The following is a 16700-nucleotide window of genomic DNA, read 5'->3' on the forward strand; positions in this document are numbered from 1 at the left end:
CAATTTCTCTTCAATAAGCATAGCATAGAATGCTTGTTATTCTTGAACATGATTATGTCTTTTTGGGAGTTACTTTGGCTCGTTTCAGGGCATCTACATATATTACAGTTATTTTATCTAGCATACATATATTTCTGAATGGCTAAATTAAAAAAAAAAACAATGATACCTTAGAACAGCATATGCAAATTAATTTAAAAAGTTGTGAAAATTGTTTTGACTTTCCTGTTTCAATAAGTCATCAAGAATCTTTAGTTTTTTTTTAAACAAAAAAAATAATAAACATATTTGTATAAACATTTTTATAATAATAAACATGTTATCGCTATAGAGCAAATTAGATACTATATTAAACATTACAGAAATTTCAGCAGTGTTGTAGCCATTTTATTACATTTGTTTTAAGTTGTAATTAATTGTAATTTGTTTTAAACTAAATTAACATGAAAATATGGTAAATATTACAATGTTTAAATTTATTTTTTTACAACAGTACTTACCAAATTTCTGATATTGGAGGCATCCATCTAGCACGTTTTTTCTGTTCACCAGTTAACACTTGTACAATTTCATCATGTCTATGACTTTTTGCTAATGTTAGTGGAGTTTTACCATTTTTGTCTTTTGGTTCCAATTCAATTTTGCTCTGTAAAATTTATTTTGATTTTGACAATTTAAGAAAATAAAAAACATTTTTTATATAATTACAATGCACAATTTTAGAATGAAAGTCATTTGAAATTGACATAGCATGTTATCAACATTAACATTTATTTATTTATACTGTTAATAACCACAGACTGAAACCCAATTATTGTCACCTTTTCATGATATGATAATGATAATAATAACAATAATGAGAAATAAATTTTGTAGTTCAAGTAAAATCCCAAGCCCCATTAAGACACAAATTCAAAATCTTCCTGATACAAGACACTTTCCTCAGACACCACCACTCCACCAAGTAGAAGTAATGTCAAGACATTAAGGACAAAAACAAGATTATAAAACCATTTACAATCATGAGTACTACTCACATTAGTAAAAGAATTTATAACAGTTTCAAAAACAGATTATCTTCAGAAAAAAACATATGAGATAATTATTTTATTTGTATATCATAGTTTTTCAATTTCACAGAGAAAGACAGAAATCAATAAATACTTTCTTTTCCTACACAGTTCTTCTTTCTACTAAACAGTGGAAAATTCAACATTTTTCATCAAATCATATGGTTAAGAAGCTTCTTTAGCATCTCTTTTAGCAGTGCTTCTTCAAAAACGTTTGATGTCTGGATGTATTAATGTAAATAACAAATAATAAACTAATCTAAATAATAAATCCAGTTTAATACCACTAGAGTTTATACAACTTTTTTTTTTAAAGCATAATACTAATGGCTACTCATTCACTCATTTTCCTTGATAATAGTGTGAAAACCTTTTAGTTTAAGTATTACCACATTCATGCTGCTGAATGTAAAACAAAAATGTTTAATTATACCATATGGTTGTAATTAGTATGATTAAATTTTTACGCATATATATTAACAAAAGCTAAACGTTCACCTTCTCACAAAGTATTTTAACACAAGTGACATTTCCAGAAAGACAAGCCAAATGGAGTGGTGTGGAACCAAAATTATCAGCTTTTTGAAGATCAACTCCAGAATACATCAATAATCTTATCAAATCTGGATGACCTGTTGATTAAAAAAAAATTTCAATACATTAACATTAATTATTAAGTAGCAATCTGTTAGTATCTACAAGCACTTAGAAAATTTTGACCCCCAAATATGATGTTATACTGAAAATTTACCAGTACATACAGATAAATTTATACTGTAACAGTATTTTCAACTGTCAGTTTTAAAACATACAAAGTTATTACAAATAATTATTCTGACATCTATAACTTCCAATTTGGAGAGTAGGGTGCAGGATTAAGTACAATATAAATATATAAAAGGTATTCCTTATAACACCTCCCCATGCCAGCTTATGATCTTACTATTGTTAGCCACTTTTAAACAATGCTGTGATTAACATTAACCCTGTAATAGTGAAAAAAATTAAGGAACTTTTGAATAAATTATTAAATATTATACTTTTCCCCTATTTTACTGACCTTTCCTTTATTAAAATATTAATATGAAATTGAGTAATTTATAAATTTAAGATAAAAATGTGTATGTTATTTATGAAATTTCATAGATAAATGCTGCTCTGTTATTATATATATATATATATATATATATATATATATATGTTTATGTATGGACATGTTTATTTACATTTAATATAATACAGAACATAGGAACTGTTCTATTAATGTATTGCCTATGATAACAGAGCTTACATTCATCTGTGAAATTAGACATTATTTTACCACCAGTTTTGTTAAAAATGGTTATAATACATATCATTGTAAAACTTCTTCTATAAATGGGTCTACTTTGCATTTGGAACTCTTATACTCTGCACATGCCAGAATTAAAATCAGTAATTTTGTTTGTAATTTGTTAAACCAACAATTAATTTATTTGTAGAATATCATCAATTCATTGGGAAAAAAGAAAATAAAAGATCAAAGAGATGTATTATCTATTTCAGTCATTCCCAAACGTTTCCAAGTCACAGAAAAAAATTTCAATTAAAATTTTTTCACCCTCAGTATGACTACTCGTAAGAGATAAAAATAAATAAAACTCGTGTATTTTCATTATTTTTTTTATTTTATTAACATTAAATTAATGTTAATAAAGACAATTAATTGTGTCTTTATTAACATTTGTTATAAATGGTTCAATTAATTATGAAGCTTTTACAATATTTCGCAGTGCCCCTGTGAAGAGGCTGCGGCTCCCCAGGGCACCGCGGCACACAATTTGGGAATGACTGGTCTATTTGATTGTTTTTGTAATTTTAGTAATCTTGCAGCATTTCATAGAAATACTCAATTCTACTCATATAACTACTGATCCTTAGACTATTTTACTAACTCTTCTACATCCCCTTCCTGCCCATTGTGATTTAATTATTTTAAATATTGATATTACAGTGATAATGAAATCAAATGTATTATCTTATAAGGACTTTACATAATATAAAATTACTTTCCTAACTATACATAAATAACACAAAGAATAGCAAAAAAAATACATTCATTTACAACTACTGAACAATTAACCAAACTGTATGCAACATTAGCAGAACAAAGGCTCTGACTGCCAAAGTAATTACAGTGGGGGTGATCTAGGAGACTTGTAGGTGTGATAATCTTTGACTGCACTAGTGGTGAACGAAAAGAGTAAATCATTACATGAAAGTAGAGATAAAGCCATGTTGGGAATTATAAATCTTAGAGTATGGTTTTTAATATTAAACTGTTCAATAATAGTATTTAACTGCAAATAATTACAACATAGTAAAAGAAAAGGTATCCTAGTTTTAGAAGGTGTCACAAAATCACTTCACATTATTTTCATATTGTCAAGCATGATAATCAGTTCTAAATTTGATAATATGCATCATTCAGCATTACAATAATTAAGAAAATTTGTTAATTTTAAAAATAAATTTAATTTTAACAACTACTTTCCTTTATACGCAGCCCAATGTAATGCAGTATCACCATTAATATCTGTCAAATGATTTAGTGCACCCATTCCCAGAAGAAATGCTGTTGTAGCTGCTCTTCCAAACATGCAAGCAGTCATTAATGGTGTTAATCCTTTGAAATCAGCAGCATTTACTGCAACCCCAGCCTAAAAACAATAAAAAATTCATTTATGAAGATGTTTAACGTAATAGAATAAAGATAATAGTTATCTTAAACTTTGTACAATTTAATAGAAACTTATTTCCTAATAAACGCAGTTACTTATATATGGATTTGAATACTAGATCGTGGACACTGCTGTTCTTTGGTGGTTGTGTTTCAATTAACCACACATCTCAGGAATGGTCCAACTGAGAGAGACTGTACAAGATTACACTTCACTTACACTCATCATACATATAGCATCCTCATTCATCCTCTGAAATAATACCTAATGGTGGTTCTGGAGGCTAAACAGAAAAAGAAATAGAAGCTTATTTAATGTCTTATTTTTTTTTTGCTGTAGAATTTCAATTTTTATTAAATGTAGCATTGTATTTGTATTTCATGAGGGATTAAGAAACTTTGATTTCAAACTATTGTACAAAAGCCAAGTCAACAAATCCCATCCAGACAATAGTTTCAATGCAACAGTCATCCATCCTACTCATAGCCCCTCATGATCAGAATAATTTTATCCGAGTTAGGAGGAACACAATTACTGTTAAAAATGTTGCATTAAAGCATTAAACAACCTAAACATATGCTGAAAAAAAATTGTTTTTTTTTCTTACCAAGACTAAAGACCAAACTCACCCATTCACAGAGTTTTGTAAGGTGTTGAATTATCCCATTATTACTGAATTTACTAAAAAATGGAATATTTATTCTATACTTAAAATATTTTTTTAAATTATTATTTATTTAAATTTTTACATGTTTAAAAATAGATGAACTGTAACTGAAAATTTTGAAACTACTATATCAGAAAAGTAAACTGTTAAATATGGACCAAGACCAGTAAAAAGGTCACACGGAATAAGTTTAATCCTTATATCTTTTTGTAACACAGGTTGTTGATATTACAAAATGAAATGATAGATGAATGAAACAAAATCATGTAAGATATTGAAATAAAAAAACCTGTCATTTTTTATGGCTAATATAAGTAATGAAATTGTTTTATTAAAAAAAAGTAATAGTTCAGATGACTTGAAGTTGAGGATTACAGAATGATTACACAAATAGACAGAGGAAAGGTAATAAGTCAAAAAAAAGGAAGGATGAAAACTATGACAGAATAAATAGTAGAAGTTGATTATATTTAATTATTATCATAAATTAGTAGAAACTGGATCAGAAAATATAGTAGAAAAATTGATATCCAAATCACTCTACAAAAATGAATACCCAAGAAGATTGACTGGAAAAACATATTACAGTCATTAAATATGTCAATATTGGAGGAAATTATACACAGCATGAGGAGGTGATACAGGTAAAGAATGAATATAAGTTATTAAAAGTACATGGTCTTGATATTTTAAACAAATGAAGAAAGTTCCTATGGTGTTGTCCATACAAGAAGGCTGGAACTGAGAATGAAGAAGAGAAAAAGAATTTTGAGAAATGGGAGTATTTAAATAAATTAGACAAGAAGCTGTGAGAATGGAGGAGTGGTATGGATATAAATGAAAAAATAAAAAATATGACAACACTACAAAACAGATAAAGAGTTATGATATAAAAAGAAGAAGAAAAATAGATTTTAATATTCTCATCCTCTTTAACTAAGAAACCAAACCAAATCTTCACCTTTAGTCGATGAATGTATATTTCAAATGTTATATTTAAATTACCATGATAAATTTGGAAGTTATGAACATAAACTCAGTTTATTTAATACAAACTACACACAAACATTTATAAAAATAGTTTTCTGAACTTTAATTGTAAATGAATGTTAAAAAAAAGTCTTGTTTTTATCTTCAGTAACTAGATCATTTCAAATAAATATATAATAACATGTACATGATTATGATTAATATCTTATGCAGGTTAATTTTTTGGAGGAGGAGGAGACCTAGCTTTATCCAATATCCACAAAAGCTACTACTTAGCATTTTTACAATTTCCAGATAAGAAATACAGTTACTGGAGTCCTACAGACTTGTTACTATTCTATTGAGCCCAAAAAAAAAACTGCTGTACTGCTGGTTAGTAGAAAGTGGTACCAAAATACTAAAAATGTAGCCAGGACGGGTGGTTGGCACACTTATGGAAAGTATCCAGAGAAGAAAGAATAAAGAATAACAAAAAGAAAAGGTAGAAAAAGAATCAATCAACCCACAGAAGGGCTGCTTTAGTTTATAAGAGTTTATATTCTTCTTTGCAGCGCATCTTATTTCATTAGACAAAAGTAAAATTTAAAATAAAGAAACAATCAGTAATATTGAAATTAGTTATATTAAATTATTGTTTGTGAATAAAAATTATTTAAACTAACCTGCAGTAATACTTGAACAACAGCTGTATGTCCTTTTCGACAGGCCCAGTGAATTGGTCGAGGTCCTTGTGTTCCAAGACATGGTAAATCAACTGGAGCAGCTCGTTCCACCAAATATCTCATAACCTATTTAGACAAATTTAGAACAGACATAACATTTCAAGTACCAGTGCACTGATTTCACATTACTTCAATATTTATTCATATTTAATTACATTAATTAAAAATTATTATTGTTTATTTACCTTCATTCTGCAAGTTATATAAATGTAGTACTTACAATTAGTTCATGATTAGTTTGATAATTACCTTTATAGTTAGTTGGTCTTATCCATTGTCTGGCAAACTGTTCAAGAGACAGTGCTGCTAACTGAATTCCAGTAACCCTAAATATTTTTTAATTACTTGGTTTTATGCAACTAAAGTTCATATGTTCAGTTTATATAAACTTAATTATTTAGCTAATTAATATCAGCAGTTTATTGTGGAATAAATTTCCCATAAATAAATTACCACTATGTTTTATGGTATCTATTTACCCCAAAAATGCTGTGGGCAACACATCCTGCACTTTTCATGGTCTTGTTAAATACTGTACCAGCCTAAGAAATATACAGGCTGAATTGAATCTCATTTTAATTTTATATTACAATTACTAGCTCACCAAACTTTTAAAATCAAAAGGTGATAAAAGCACCTCTCTCACATGGTTAAATTTCTTTTTTTTAAATGTTTGAGAAACGGTTGCTCAAAAATTAGTCTTAATTTTCACCACTGTTATTCCTCTTTTTATTAAGTTCTTTAAAATCTGTTCTTTAAATTTGTAATAAAATCAATTCACTATTTCCAATTAAACAACAATATTAAGGGATCTGTTAAACAGGTAAATAAATGAAAAGTTGAGCAGTAGAAATGTATCTCAAGGCAGTTCAGTCACAAGGCTATTGTGCACTTCCAAAACTACCCTAGTCATTCTAGTTATTTATTTATAATGAGAGACAGAACACTTCTAAATAGTTCAGGAATTTTATCACTCCTAGAAGTAAGGCTTAAAAGATGTAGAAGTATTTTCACTACACAAGCTACTCACATTTACGGACGATGTGAATGTCTGGGAACTGATAGCAAACCTGACAGTTGGCACTAGCTCAGGGTAAACCTATAATAAAAAGTTACCTCTAGTTGGTTTATGTTCACTGATAAAACATCTGTACAACTGAATCAGGGAATCAGAAAAGCCTACGGAATTTATAAATCTTCCCCTTATTTTGCCTGAAGTATTTTTGTAATTCCAGTGTACTCATTATAAGCTTATTTAAAATTTTCAGTTTATTCAAAATTAATGTCAGAGACATATTCCAAGCATATATTAGGTAGGTGAAGTTTTATTAACTGTATACTTTGAAATATTGAATTTAAAAAAATTAAATTCAATAAATAACATTTTTTTTAAATTTAGTTGTATTTCTGCTTTGATTTAATTGGAAAAGGATCTTTTAACTTAAATTGCATGTACAGTAAAGGGTTTTTAATTTTAATATGTAATTTGGAACAAACGATTTGAAAAATTATTTAGAGCAACTGATGATGCAATGTACTTGCGAAAGTGCTCTTGCTTGGATTATGGAATAAGGTAGGTATTATCCTATTTTATTTTATTTTATTAATTCTGTACTTGGGTTGATCGGATTAATATACTTTGAAATACATAGTTCCAGGTCCCAATAGAACTTCATTTTATTTTCAGTTGAGAAAGAAAGCAAATCTTGTTAACAATTCCATACTAACAAATATTTTAACCAATATATAAAACTAACTCCCCATCACAGCTTCGCCTGCGCTATATGGTTACTTGTGTTTCCCATAGCGGTCAATTCTTTTATTCTATGTTCTTTAGTCAAGAAGACGGAGGTAGGTCCAGCCAGTCACACATACAGTTATGGTGGCAGTGGCTGTGTTGGTTGAACCACAGCAGCGCCATATACCTTCGCACCCCTTAAAAAATCAGAATTTAAAAAAATTCTAAAATGGTTTTTAAATATTTACCTGAAGAGTATTTGCAAGCCCAAATTTACTGAATATCTAGTTTACTATAGTTGGGTTTGGGAAAATTTGCAATCATTGTTCAAAACTTTTTTACCCTTTTTCATCCCCTTTCAAGGTCAAATTTAAAAAATCTAGAAATTGGTTTATTGATCTGAAGATTACACCGACCAAAAATCAGGTTGATTTCTTCATTTGTTACCAAGAGATTAAAAAAAGTAACAGGATTTTAAAAAAATCAAAAATTTATTTTAACACTTTCAGTCTCTGAATTTCAAAAAATTTAGAAATCAATTTTTAGATATTCATATTAAGATTACACACACCAAAAGTTAAGTTGATATCTATCTCTGTTACTGAGAAATCCAAAAAAAAAAATTCATTGTTACTCCATTTTAACACATTAAACTCAAAATTTCAAATTTCTTGGTATGCACTTACACCGCAAGGAGAAAGTATATACAAATTTTCATCAATTTATCTAGTTTTTGCTAAGCGTTGATCACTCATAATATTATTTTATATACACATATAGAGCATCCCCCATCTCAGCTTTGCCTGAGATTATAATGTAGCCAACCCATTTTCTAACAGTAATAAATTGATAGAACTTCTGGGTATAGATATTTTTTGCGTCGTTTTAATTTTCTGGTAGCACAATGTATTGACTTTTCAAATTACCACTTCTGGAAAGTCTAACATATAATTGTCCATGAGAAAAACAGTTTGATGGTAAATCAATACCAATATGTTTGAATGGCCTTGCACTTTGTTGATTGTTATAGCAAACAAACGTTTTATAGGAAATTGCAGCCTCTTGAATTGAAATGGTAAATCTGTTGGGATCATTGGGATGCAGGGTATAAGAGCCCTGAAGCTGGACCTGTCAGAGAAGTAGCCTCAATGATGTGATTTTGCATAGTTTTGATTTACAACCTTGTGCCATTATGTAACTTTGTAGAGCTAAGGTTTCATAGTAAAATAATCAGAACTCCCATTTTAAAATCGAGACTATGAGCTGGAAAACATGCAGGATTAAGAGAATTCAAAAATTCTGGAGGATAATGGACTGCACTTCAATATTGATTACAGAATCTACAGATCAATGCCTCCTCCTCGCGGTTCTCTCCACAACCTGGCACACAGCGCCCATCGCATCATACTATATGTGTGTGTATGCGCATGTGTGCATGCATACACATGGCATGATCAGATTACTTGAAGATTATTTTGGAATTAATGAAAAGTACTATTATCTAAACCCGCCAAATTGGTCTAGTAGTAAAAATCAGCTGATTTTCAAAGTCAAGAGTTCTAAGGTTGGAGTCCTTGTAAAGGCAGTTGCTTTTATAAGGATTTGATTGCTAGGCTATGGATACTAGTGTTCTCTTTGGTGGTTGTGTTTCAATTAACCACACTCTGGAATGGTTGACCTGAGTCTGTTCAAGACTACATGTTTACCGGTATGTTTACACTTACATTGCATTACATCTGCAACTATGTCAGGCCTGGCAAGCCGGTAGCAGTGATTGCAGTTGCTAATCTATACACACATGTCGGCCTCTATAGTATGAGTGGTAGCACCTCGGCCTTTCATCCAGAGGTTCCAGGTTTAAATCCTGGTCAGGCATGGCATTTTCACACCCTACAAAGATTGTCAATTCATCTCATCTCTGAAGTAATACCTAATGTTGATCCCGGAAGTTTAAAAGAAACGAAAAAAAAACTCTATACATACATACCCAACCCAGCAGTAGCTGGAAAAATTGGTTGGAGAAAACAATCATTAAAAAAAATACATAAAATAGTTATTTAAAAATCTAATCAACCTGCAAAACTATTTTGTTTAAACTGATAACATGGCTGTATCACAGAGAATTTTGTTCAAAGGTTCAGTAATAATGTGTAGCTTAACAATTTTTTGGCTGACTAGAAAAATGTTTAAATTTGGATCCACTGCTTAAAAATATATCAGTATAAAATCACTTAACAAAATAATAATATAAAAAGAATACTTAACAAAACTTACCTCAACGTTTCCATCCAAAGCTGCCCAATGAGCTGGTGTATAACCCCATTCATCTCTTGCACTAAGCGATTCAGGTCCAAGCTTCTCCACTAAACATTCAATATCTGATACCGCACTAAAATAAAAGTTATAAAGAATATTAACTTATTAAAAAATTTAAATGTTTTCAATTTTAAAATCCCTGTTTATTATATAAAGTTAAATGCCAAATAGTGTTGGTTTTATCATTTCACTACTACCCATTGTGGACTTATTATGGTGAAAGCCATAATTTTTTTTGATAAGTTAATTTTGATACATTATCAACAGGAAATTTTGGCCTATCACCTTCCTATTTATCAAAGCTATAACAGTGTTTTCCCCTTTTCCTGAAAGTTAATTTCAGAAAAAATAATACTGTATATGACACAAACCAAACCTAGATAGAATAATACCAACAAATAGTTTGGGTTATTAATCCTTTTAAATTGAAGAATCAAATTAATGCTATAAATAGTGTGAAAAATAACCATTTCCTAGAGATCTACAAAACAATCCTATGGTTCACTACAGTTAGTATTTGTAAAACCTCATTTCACAAAAGCTTTTATTTTGGTAGGTTATAATATCTCAGTATGTCAATATTTAGCTAGTTCTTCAATGGACTCCCACATATTCATAATCTTTAGAGGTAAGAACTTAACAATGTCTGAAGAAGATATTGTAGAAATCCAAGAGATTACTTTCAGGTGAGTTAGGGAAAATGTTCAGAAAAGATTTTTTACTCATTTTTTTATTTTTATTCATTTTTAACAAAAAAATTTAATCTTATTTTTCATCATAAGTCTTCACTGCATAAAAAAACCACGTTTTTCTGCAGTGCAACTTTCAGGCTGTTCCCACCCATTTACATTAAATCAACTTCAACTGTCTGTTTTAATATATTGTTACAGATGTGTAATCAACAGACCAGTTGTTCTTTGTGTTATTCACTAAAATAGCCATCATCAATGAAATCATTTATGATTCATTCAGAAACACGTGCATGTAGGTTTTAGTTATAAAATATAAACAATAAATATAGTATACAACCATTACTGAGGTTGTATACCCTTAAAAAATTGTTGTTTTCTCTATTTACTTAAATTGAAATATATATTTAACTATTTATGGAACAATCAGATAAAAAGTACACAAACATATTTTTTGTCAACAGTCATTTGGCTGGTAAGGTAAATTGAGTTAAAAGTAGATAAATAAAAATTAATACATTATTCTGATCTTAAAAATAGTTACTTCCTTCTTTATATACTAATTTCTACTCCTTCTAAGTTAACTCTTGAATTATCTGATAAAATTCTAATTAAAGCAGCTAATTTGAAAGTATCAGAAGTATATAAATAAATATCTTTAAAATTATTTTAGATTATCTTGATTCAGGTCTCAAGTTTTATATTTTTAGAGCTGAAGAATTACATGAATATATTTTAGTTGACTTATAGACAGATTGAATAAAATTTTCAGAATACAGAGGCAAGACAAATTTTTTGTATAAAAATAATTAATGTATATTATATAAAAACAAAAAAACCTACAGTTTGGTTTTATATACTGTATTTGTAAATGAGTATGACCATGATGATAAAAAATTAACTATTAGTTATTTAATTAAATTTTAAATCATATAAAACAGTCATTATAATGACATTTATTATATATATATTATTGTATATTATTATTTACCGTATATACCCACTGTATAAATAATATTGTACTATTTATATAAAAATTAGCAACTACATTAATGTACAAATTTAATCAAAGCCACTTTAAGTCTAATTTTAGTTCAAATTAATTGTTCTTAATTCAATAGTCAAGTAGCTTAACATTTTGTTATTTGCAAGCAAAACCTCATATGTAATTTTTGCTAAAATAGGGTTACCCCTACTTTAGGTGAGGTGCGGTGGTAGGCCCGACCACCCCATTGCATTATTCCTATCCTAACATTATTACTTCAATCATGTTTATTATTCATTTCTTGAAGTTAACTACTTTTTATAGAAGTAATTTTTATTATATGTGTTAATTCCTTTCTCTGTTTATTAATGATTTTTATTTAACTTCAGTTAAAATCTTTTTGCTGATGAAGCTTTTCTTTTCTTTTTCCTCTAATCAGGTTTTTAAATCAACTTCTGTTATTAGTTGAGGAGTAGAGAATTAGTAGGCATACTTTTAAAAGTAATACCAATAGAAATTAAAAATTAAATAACAGTTGTTTAGTTATTGACTAAATAATGCTAACTATTCACAATTAATAATGTAAATTGAAAAACATAATTATGCTATAAAACCATTTTAAAAAGACATTACATAAAATCTAAATGTTTTCGATTGTTAAATGTTCAACATCATCAGTACACTAAGGGAAAAGTATCCATATGAATATAAGTAAAAATAAATAAATAAAAAAAAGAAGATAATAACAGTAAATATTAATTGATCAACTAACAGATAATCACTGTAAATCAGCCCACCGGGCTGGTCAGGTGATTAACTCGTCGCTGTAAATTAGTTGTTTAACAGGTAATTTTTGAAGTCAAAGTTTCTGAGGTTCAAATCCTAGTAAAAATGTGTTGCTTTTATACTACTAGACAGATTTGAACAGAACTAGACAGATTTGGATATTAGACTGTGGATAAAGCTGTACTTCGGTAGTTGGGGTTCAGTCAATCACATGTCTCAGGATTGGTTGGCCTGAGTTTGTACAAGACTGCACCTTATTTACGTGTCATACATATCATTGGGCTATGGAGGGGGGGGTTGCATTTTGTTTACTAACTGAACAGACTGCTACATACAAACTATGACTAGACTGGCATATGCCAGTCTACTGCGAAGGTATTCCAGAAAGGGCCCTCCCCCCTCCTGTAAACTGGTGAACCTCTGAAATCGCAGAAAAAAGGAAGGCCTGCCACAGAACTAGGAGATTCATGACGAGGGCGTACTTCCCTGCCCTTAAGAGGCATCCTTCAGATAGATATCATGAATGCAAAAAGGATCTTGTTAGATGCATCCGAGAAGCTAAGAAGAGGTCTTGGAAGAAACAAATTTCGGAAGTAGAAATGGATCCATGGGCAGTCAACATACAATGACCTTGAGAGCACTGCAAGGTTAATAGCTGGCCTCCTGCCTAATACTGGTGGACCAACTATACATCAGAGGAGATTATTAGCAAGAGTGACGTATGCTACAATGCTGTACGTGGCGGAGCCCTGGGTTGATGTAATGAGATTTGCAAAATATCGTGGAAGACTGGTCAGTTCATAGACGATGTTGTCTGCCAATCACAGCAGCATATAGAATAGTCTCTAGGGAGGCAGCTGAAGTCCTGGCGGGTGTAATACCGATAGATTTAGTTATTTTGCAGAAGAAGAGGCTATGGGAACAGAGACCTCTGCCATTAAGAAACAAAAAGCAAATATCATCCCAGATAATGACTCCCAGATCCATGGCTAGTTGAGATACAGATTAACACAGTTCCTAGCGGGTCATGCTAGTTTCAGGGCGTTTCTGTATAAATACAGCCTGGACCACACAGATCACTGCCCTGACTCCAATGAGGAAGAAACTCCTGCCCACATGCATTTCTCCTGCCCACGCTTTGATGAAGAATGCAGGGAGATGTTAAATATGTTTGGCTTGGAAGATATGTTCCATCCAGAGGACACAAAAAGCGTAATGCTAAAACTAGTTAAAGAACGGAAAGCGGTTGAGAACTATGTCAACAAGGTGATAGATAAGCTACACAATTTTGAAGAGTCCCACCAGGAAATGAGATTTCAGAGGGTGCCAGGGCAGATAGGCCTGCGGCTGAGCACTTACAGCACCCCTCGAGCACATGAGGGTCACCTCTGCACAATGAGTTAGTGGGCACTCCGCATTTCAGTGCCTGACAGCATGACACTGCCCTTTACTAGACGTAATGCTCTCCATGAGCGGTCCCAGGAAGGGGAGGATCGATGAGATAGGAGTTTTAGTCAGTGTGGTGCAGACACATATAGGCACTTAACAACATCTTGCTGAACCCGTGTGAGTCCAACACTTCCCCACTTGTGGAGGGTATGTAAATGGTATTTCTTTGACTCACCAGAAAAAAAAATACATATATAAATTGATGGTATACTGACATAATTGAAATAAAATACCATATATTCATATAAATATATTTTCAACTATATTCTAAAACGTACTTACATCAGAGTGAAAAACTGTTGTACAATCAATGAAGATGGCTATAAAGGGACTAAGGATTGGATGTAAATTAAAAAAAAATACATTAAAATAAATTTGGTTTGGTTTATAATTAAAAAAAACATGGCAAAGGCTTCAATAACTTCTCTGGCTTTGCCTATTACAGATGTTTATTTCAAATACACAATTATAAATATTATTTACTTAATTATCCAATATTTAGAGTACAACTGCTAAAAAGATCAAAATGTTCAAGAAAAGAATGTGGGTCCAGTTTGAGTCCCTTGATCGATAACATTTTTAACTTACAAATTATGCAGTATAAAAGTATAATTGAGAATAAAAATCAAAATTTCTAGAAAAAATTTGGATTCTATTTGGCCTCCTTGCCTGTTATATCTCATGTAACTTTTATAATAATAACTACAACTTTAAAAACCAGTAAACTGCCAGGAAAACATCCAAAAACTTTTTTTAATTCTTAAGTTGGATACCATGGGTCCTGCTTTTTTTTTTATAAAGTTCTCATGTCATCAACATTAATATCAGATACATTATATAGATAATCTTAAAAATTAAACTATAAAAAATGTATATTTTAGGTGTAGGTCTCATTCAGCCCCTTGCTTTTTGGGGCTTAAAGCTTTATTTATTGGAGTAATTATTTACTTCAATAAGTTGAACCAATTTGACTATTCAACAAGGCTAAATAAGATATGACACAAAAACTGATCAGAAGTAATGCTAAATATCCTCCAATCTTAAATCTGATTGATTTAAACTTTTGAATTTTAAATTACTTAAGTACTTTCATCGCACTAAACTCAAAAATTACCATTATACAAAAAATTGAAAATTAAAAATGACAAAAACTACCCCTTCCCTTGTTTAATTTTTTCCAAAATTTAATCCCATCAACACCTATAATTTTTGTGTATCATTAACATCTATTTTCTGTGACTTTTTTCTGAATTTTTGGACTAAGGGAGCCTTGAAATGTCGACATTTGTAAAAACCCTCTCAACCAATTTGGCTGATAGCTATACTTTTCCTTTATAGCTAAGTTGCTACAACAGTAATAGAGCTATATATGAGAAAGTAAAAATGTGTTGTTGAGTACAGCATACACTAGCTATAAAACAGTGGAATTTCATCATAATATTTCTAAAGATGCAAGAAAAGTTAAACTAAGGTGCAATTACAATGCTGATGCAATAAAAAACTGAAACTATATTTTTATGTAGTCAGATTCTTGATAAAGATAAAAAAGATTCTAACTTATTTTCGTTGCTACAAACATGGGAAGAAAAAAAAGCATATGTTAAAGGGCTTGTTGACACATGTAGAATTAGGAGGTGAAGAAAATGGGAAACTAGAACTTATGTTGACGATGAAGCAAGTCGGAGGATACAAAATTACCTGTAAGAAAAAGGGCCATAATACTTTTCTGGATAAATGTAACTGTGAAAAAGGGGGTTTCTTGAAAATGTCTTCTCAATACATTAGAGTTAAGGGAAAATTCATTTAAACAATGGTTTAATATGTCTAAAGATACAAGAACAGTGAAAAAAATAAAAATAAAAAATGACATCAAAGATATACCAACTACTCCTCATATAAAGAATAAGACCAGTTTATCTGAAAACATAATGATAGAGAGACTCAATAGTACCCCAGAAGTTCCAAGTGACTACTGCAGAAAATTATCAGAGGTTATATATTGAACCTGTTTTTCTACCAGTATCAGTTCTATATGTTAACAATTTTTTAGATAATGGTGTAAAGAGAAGCAAATAATGGCACCCCATGAAAAAATGTTTAGAAATTTCTTTTTAAAAAGAATTGTTTTGCTATCAAACAGGTATATCTATCAAAATAAGAACAAAACCTTGGTAAGTACCTTAAATGATCTCTCTATAAATCATTCTATTACAACTGAATAATTGTTTTAATAGAAATAATCCACAATGATGATAGCAGCTAATGTCCATATTACTTCAGAACATTTTTTCAAGATTTTTTTTTAATGGATCATCTGACTGCATTGCATGTATGCGTATAACAAGAAGTAAATACCTGTTCACTGAAAATATAGTTGATAATATGTTATTCAAGAATGATGTAAAAAAATCTAAATTTACATCAATCTGTCCAGGAAGAAAATCAAGTATTTGTTCATGACATGTGAACTAAAATACTTTTCAGATAGTGAAGTATATTACAAAGCTAATTTCAAAGATAAGAGGAATATTCTTCCCTAAAGAAGATCAACCTTAAGTCACCTCAAAA

The 16700-nt window shown here is 30.1% G+C and overlaps 1 protein-coding gene across 1 annotated transcript in view; it reads right to left on the minus strand.

Annotated features, from left to right (window-relative positions):
• Positions 1-16700, minus strand: part of Patsas (palmitoyltransferase Patsas) — a 29312-nt gene that overhangs the window by 11534 nt on the left and 1078 nt on the right. Inside the window, exons 2-6 of the mRNA XM_075369458.1 lie at positions 10182-10296; positions 6110-6235; positions 3606-3769; positions 1569-1704; positions 501-646 (exon numbers count right to left, since the gene is read on the minus strand). Of these exons, the coding sequence (XP_075225573.1) occupies positions 501-646; positions 1569-1704; positions 3606-3769; positions 6110-6235; positions 10182-10296 (687 nt within the window). The remainder of the gene's footprint in view (positions 1-500; positions 647-1568; positions 1705-3605; positions 3770-6109; positions 6236-10181; positions 10297-16700) is intronic.

Source organism: Lycorma delicatula, chromosome 6 (genome assembly GCF_047948215.1).
Source record: "Lycorma delicatula isolate Av1 chromosome 6, ASM4794821v1, whole genome shotgun sequence".
NCBI lineage: Eukaryota > Metazoa > Arthropoda > Insecta > Hemiptera > Fulgoridae > Lycorma > Lycorma delicatula.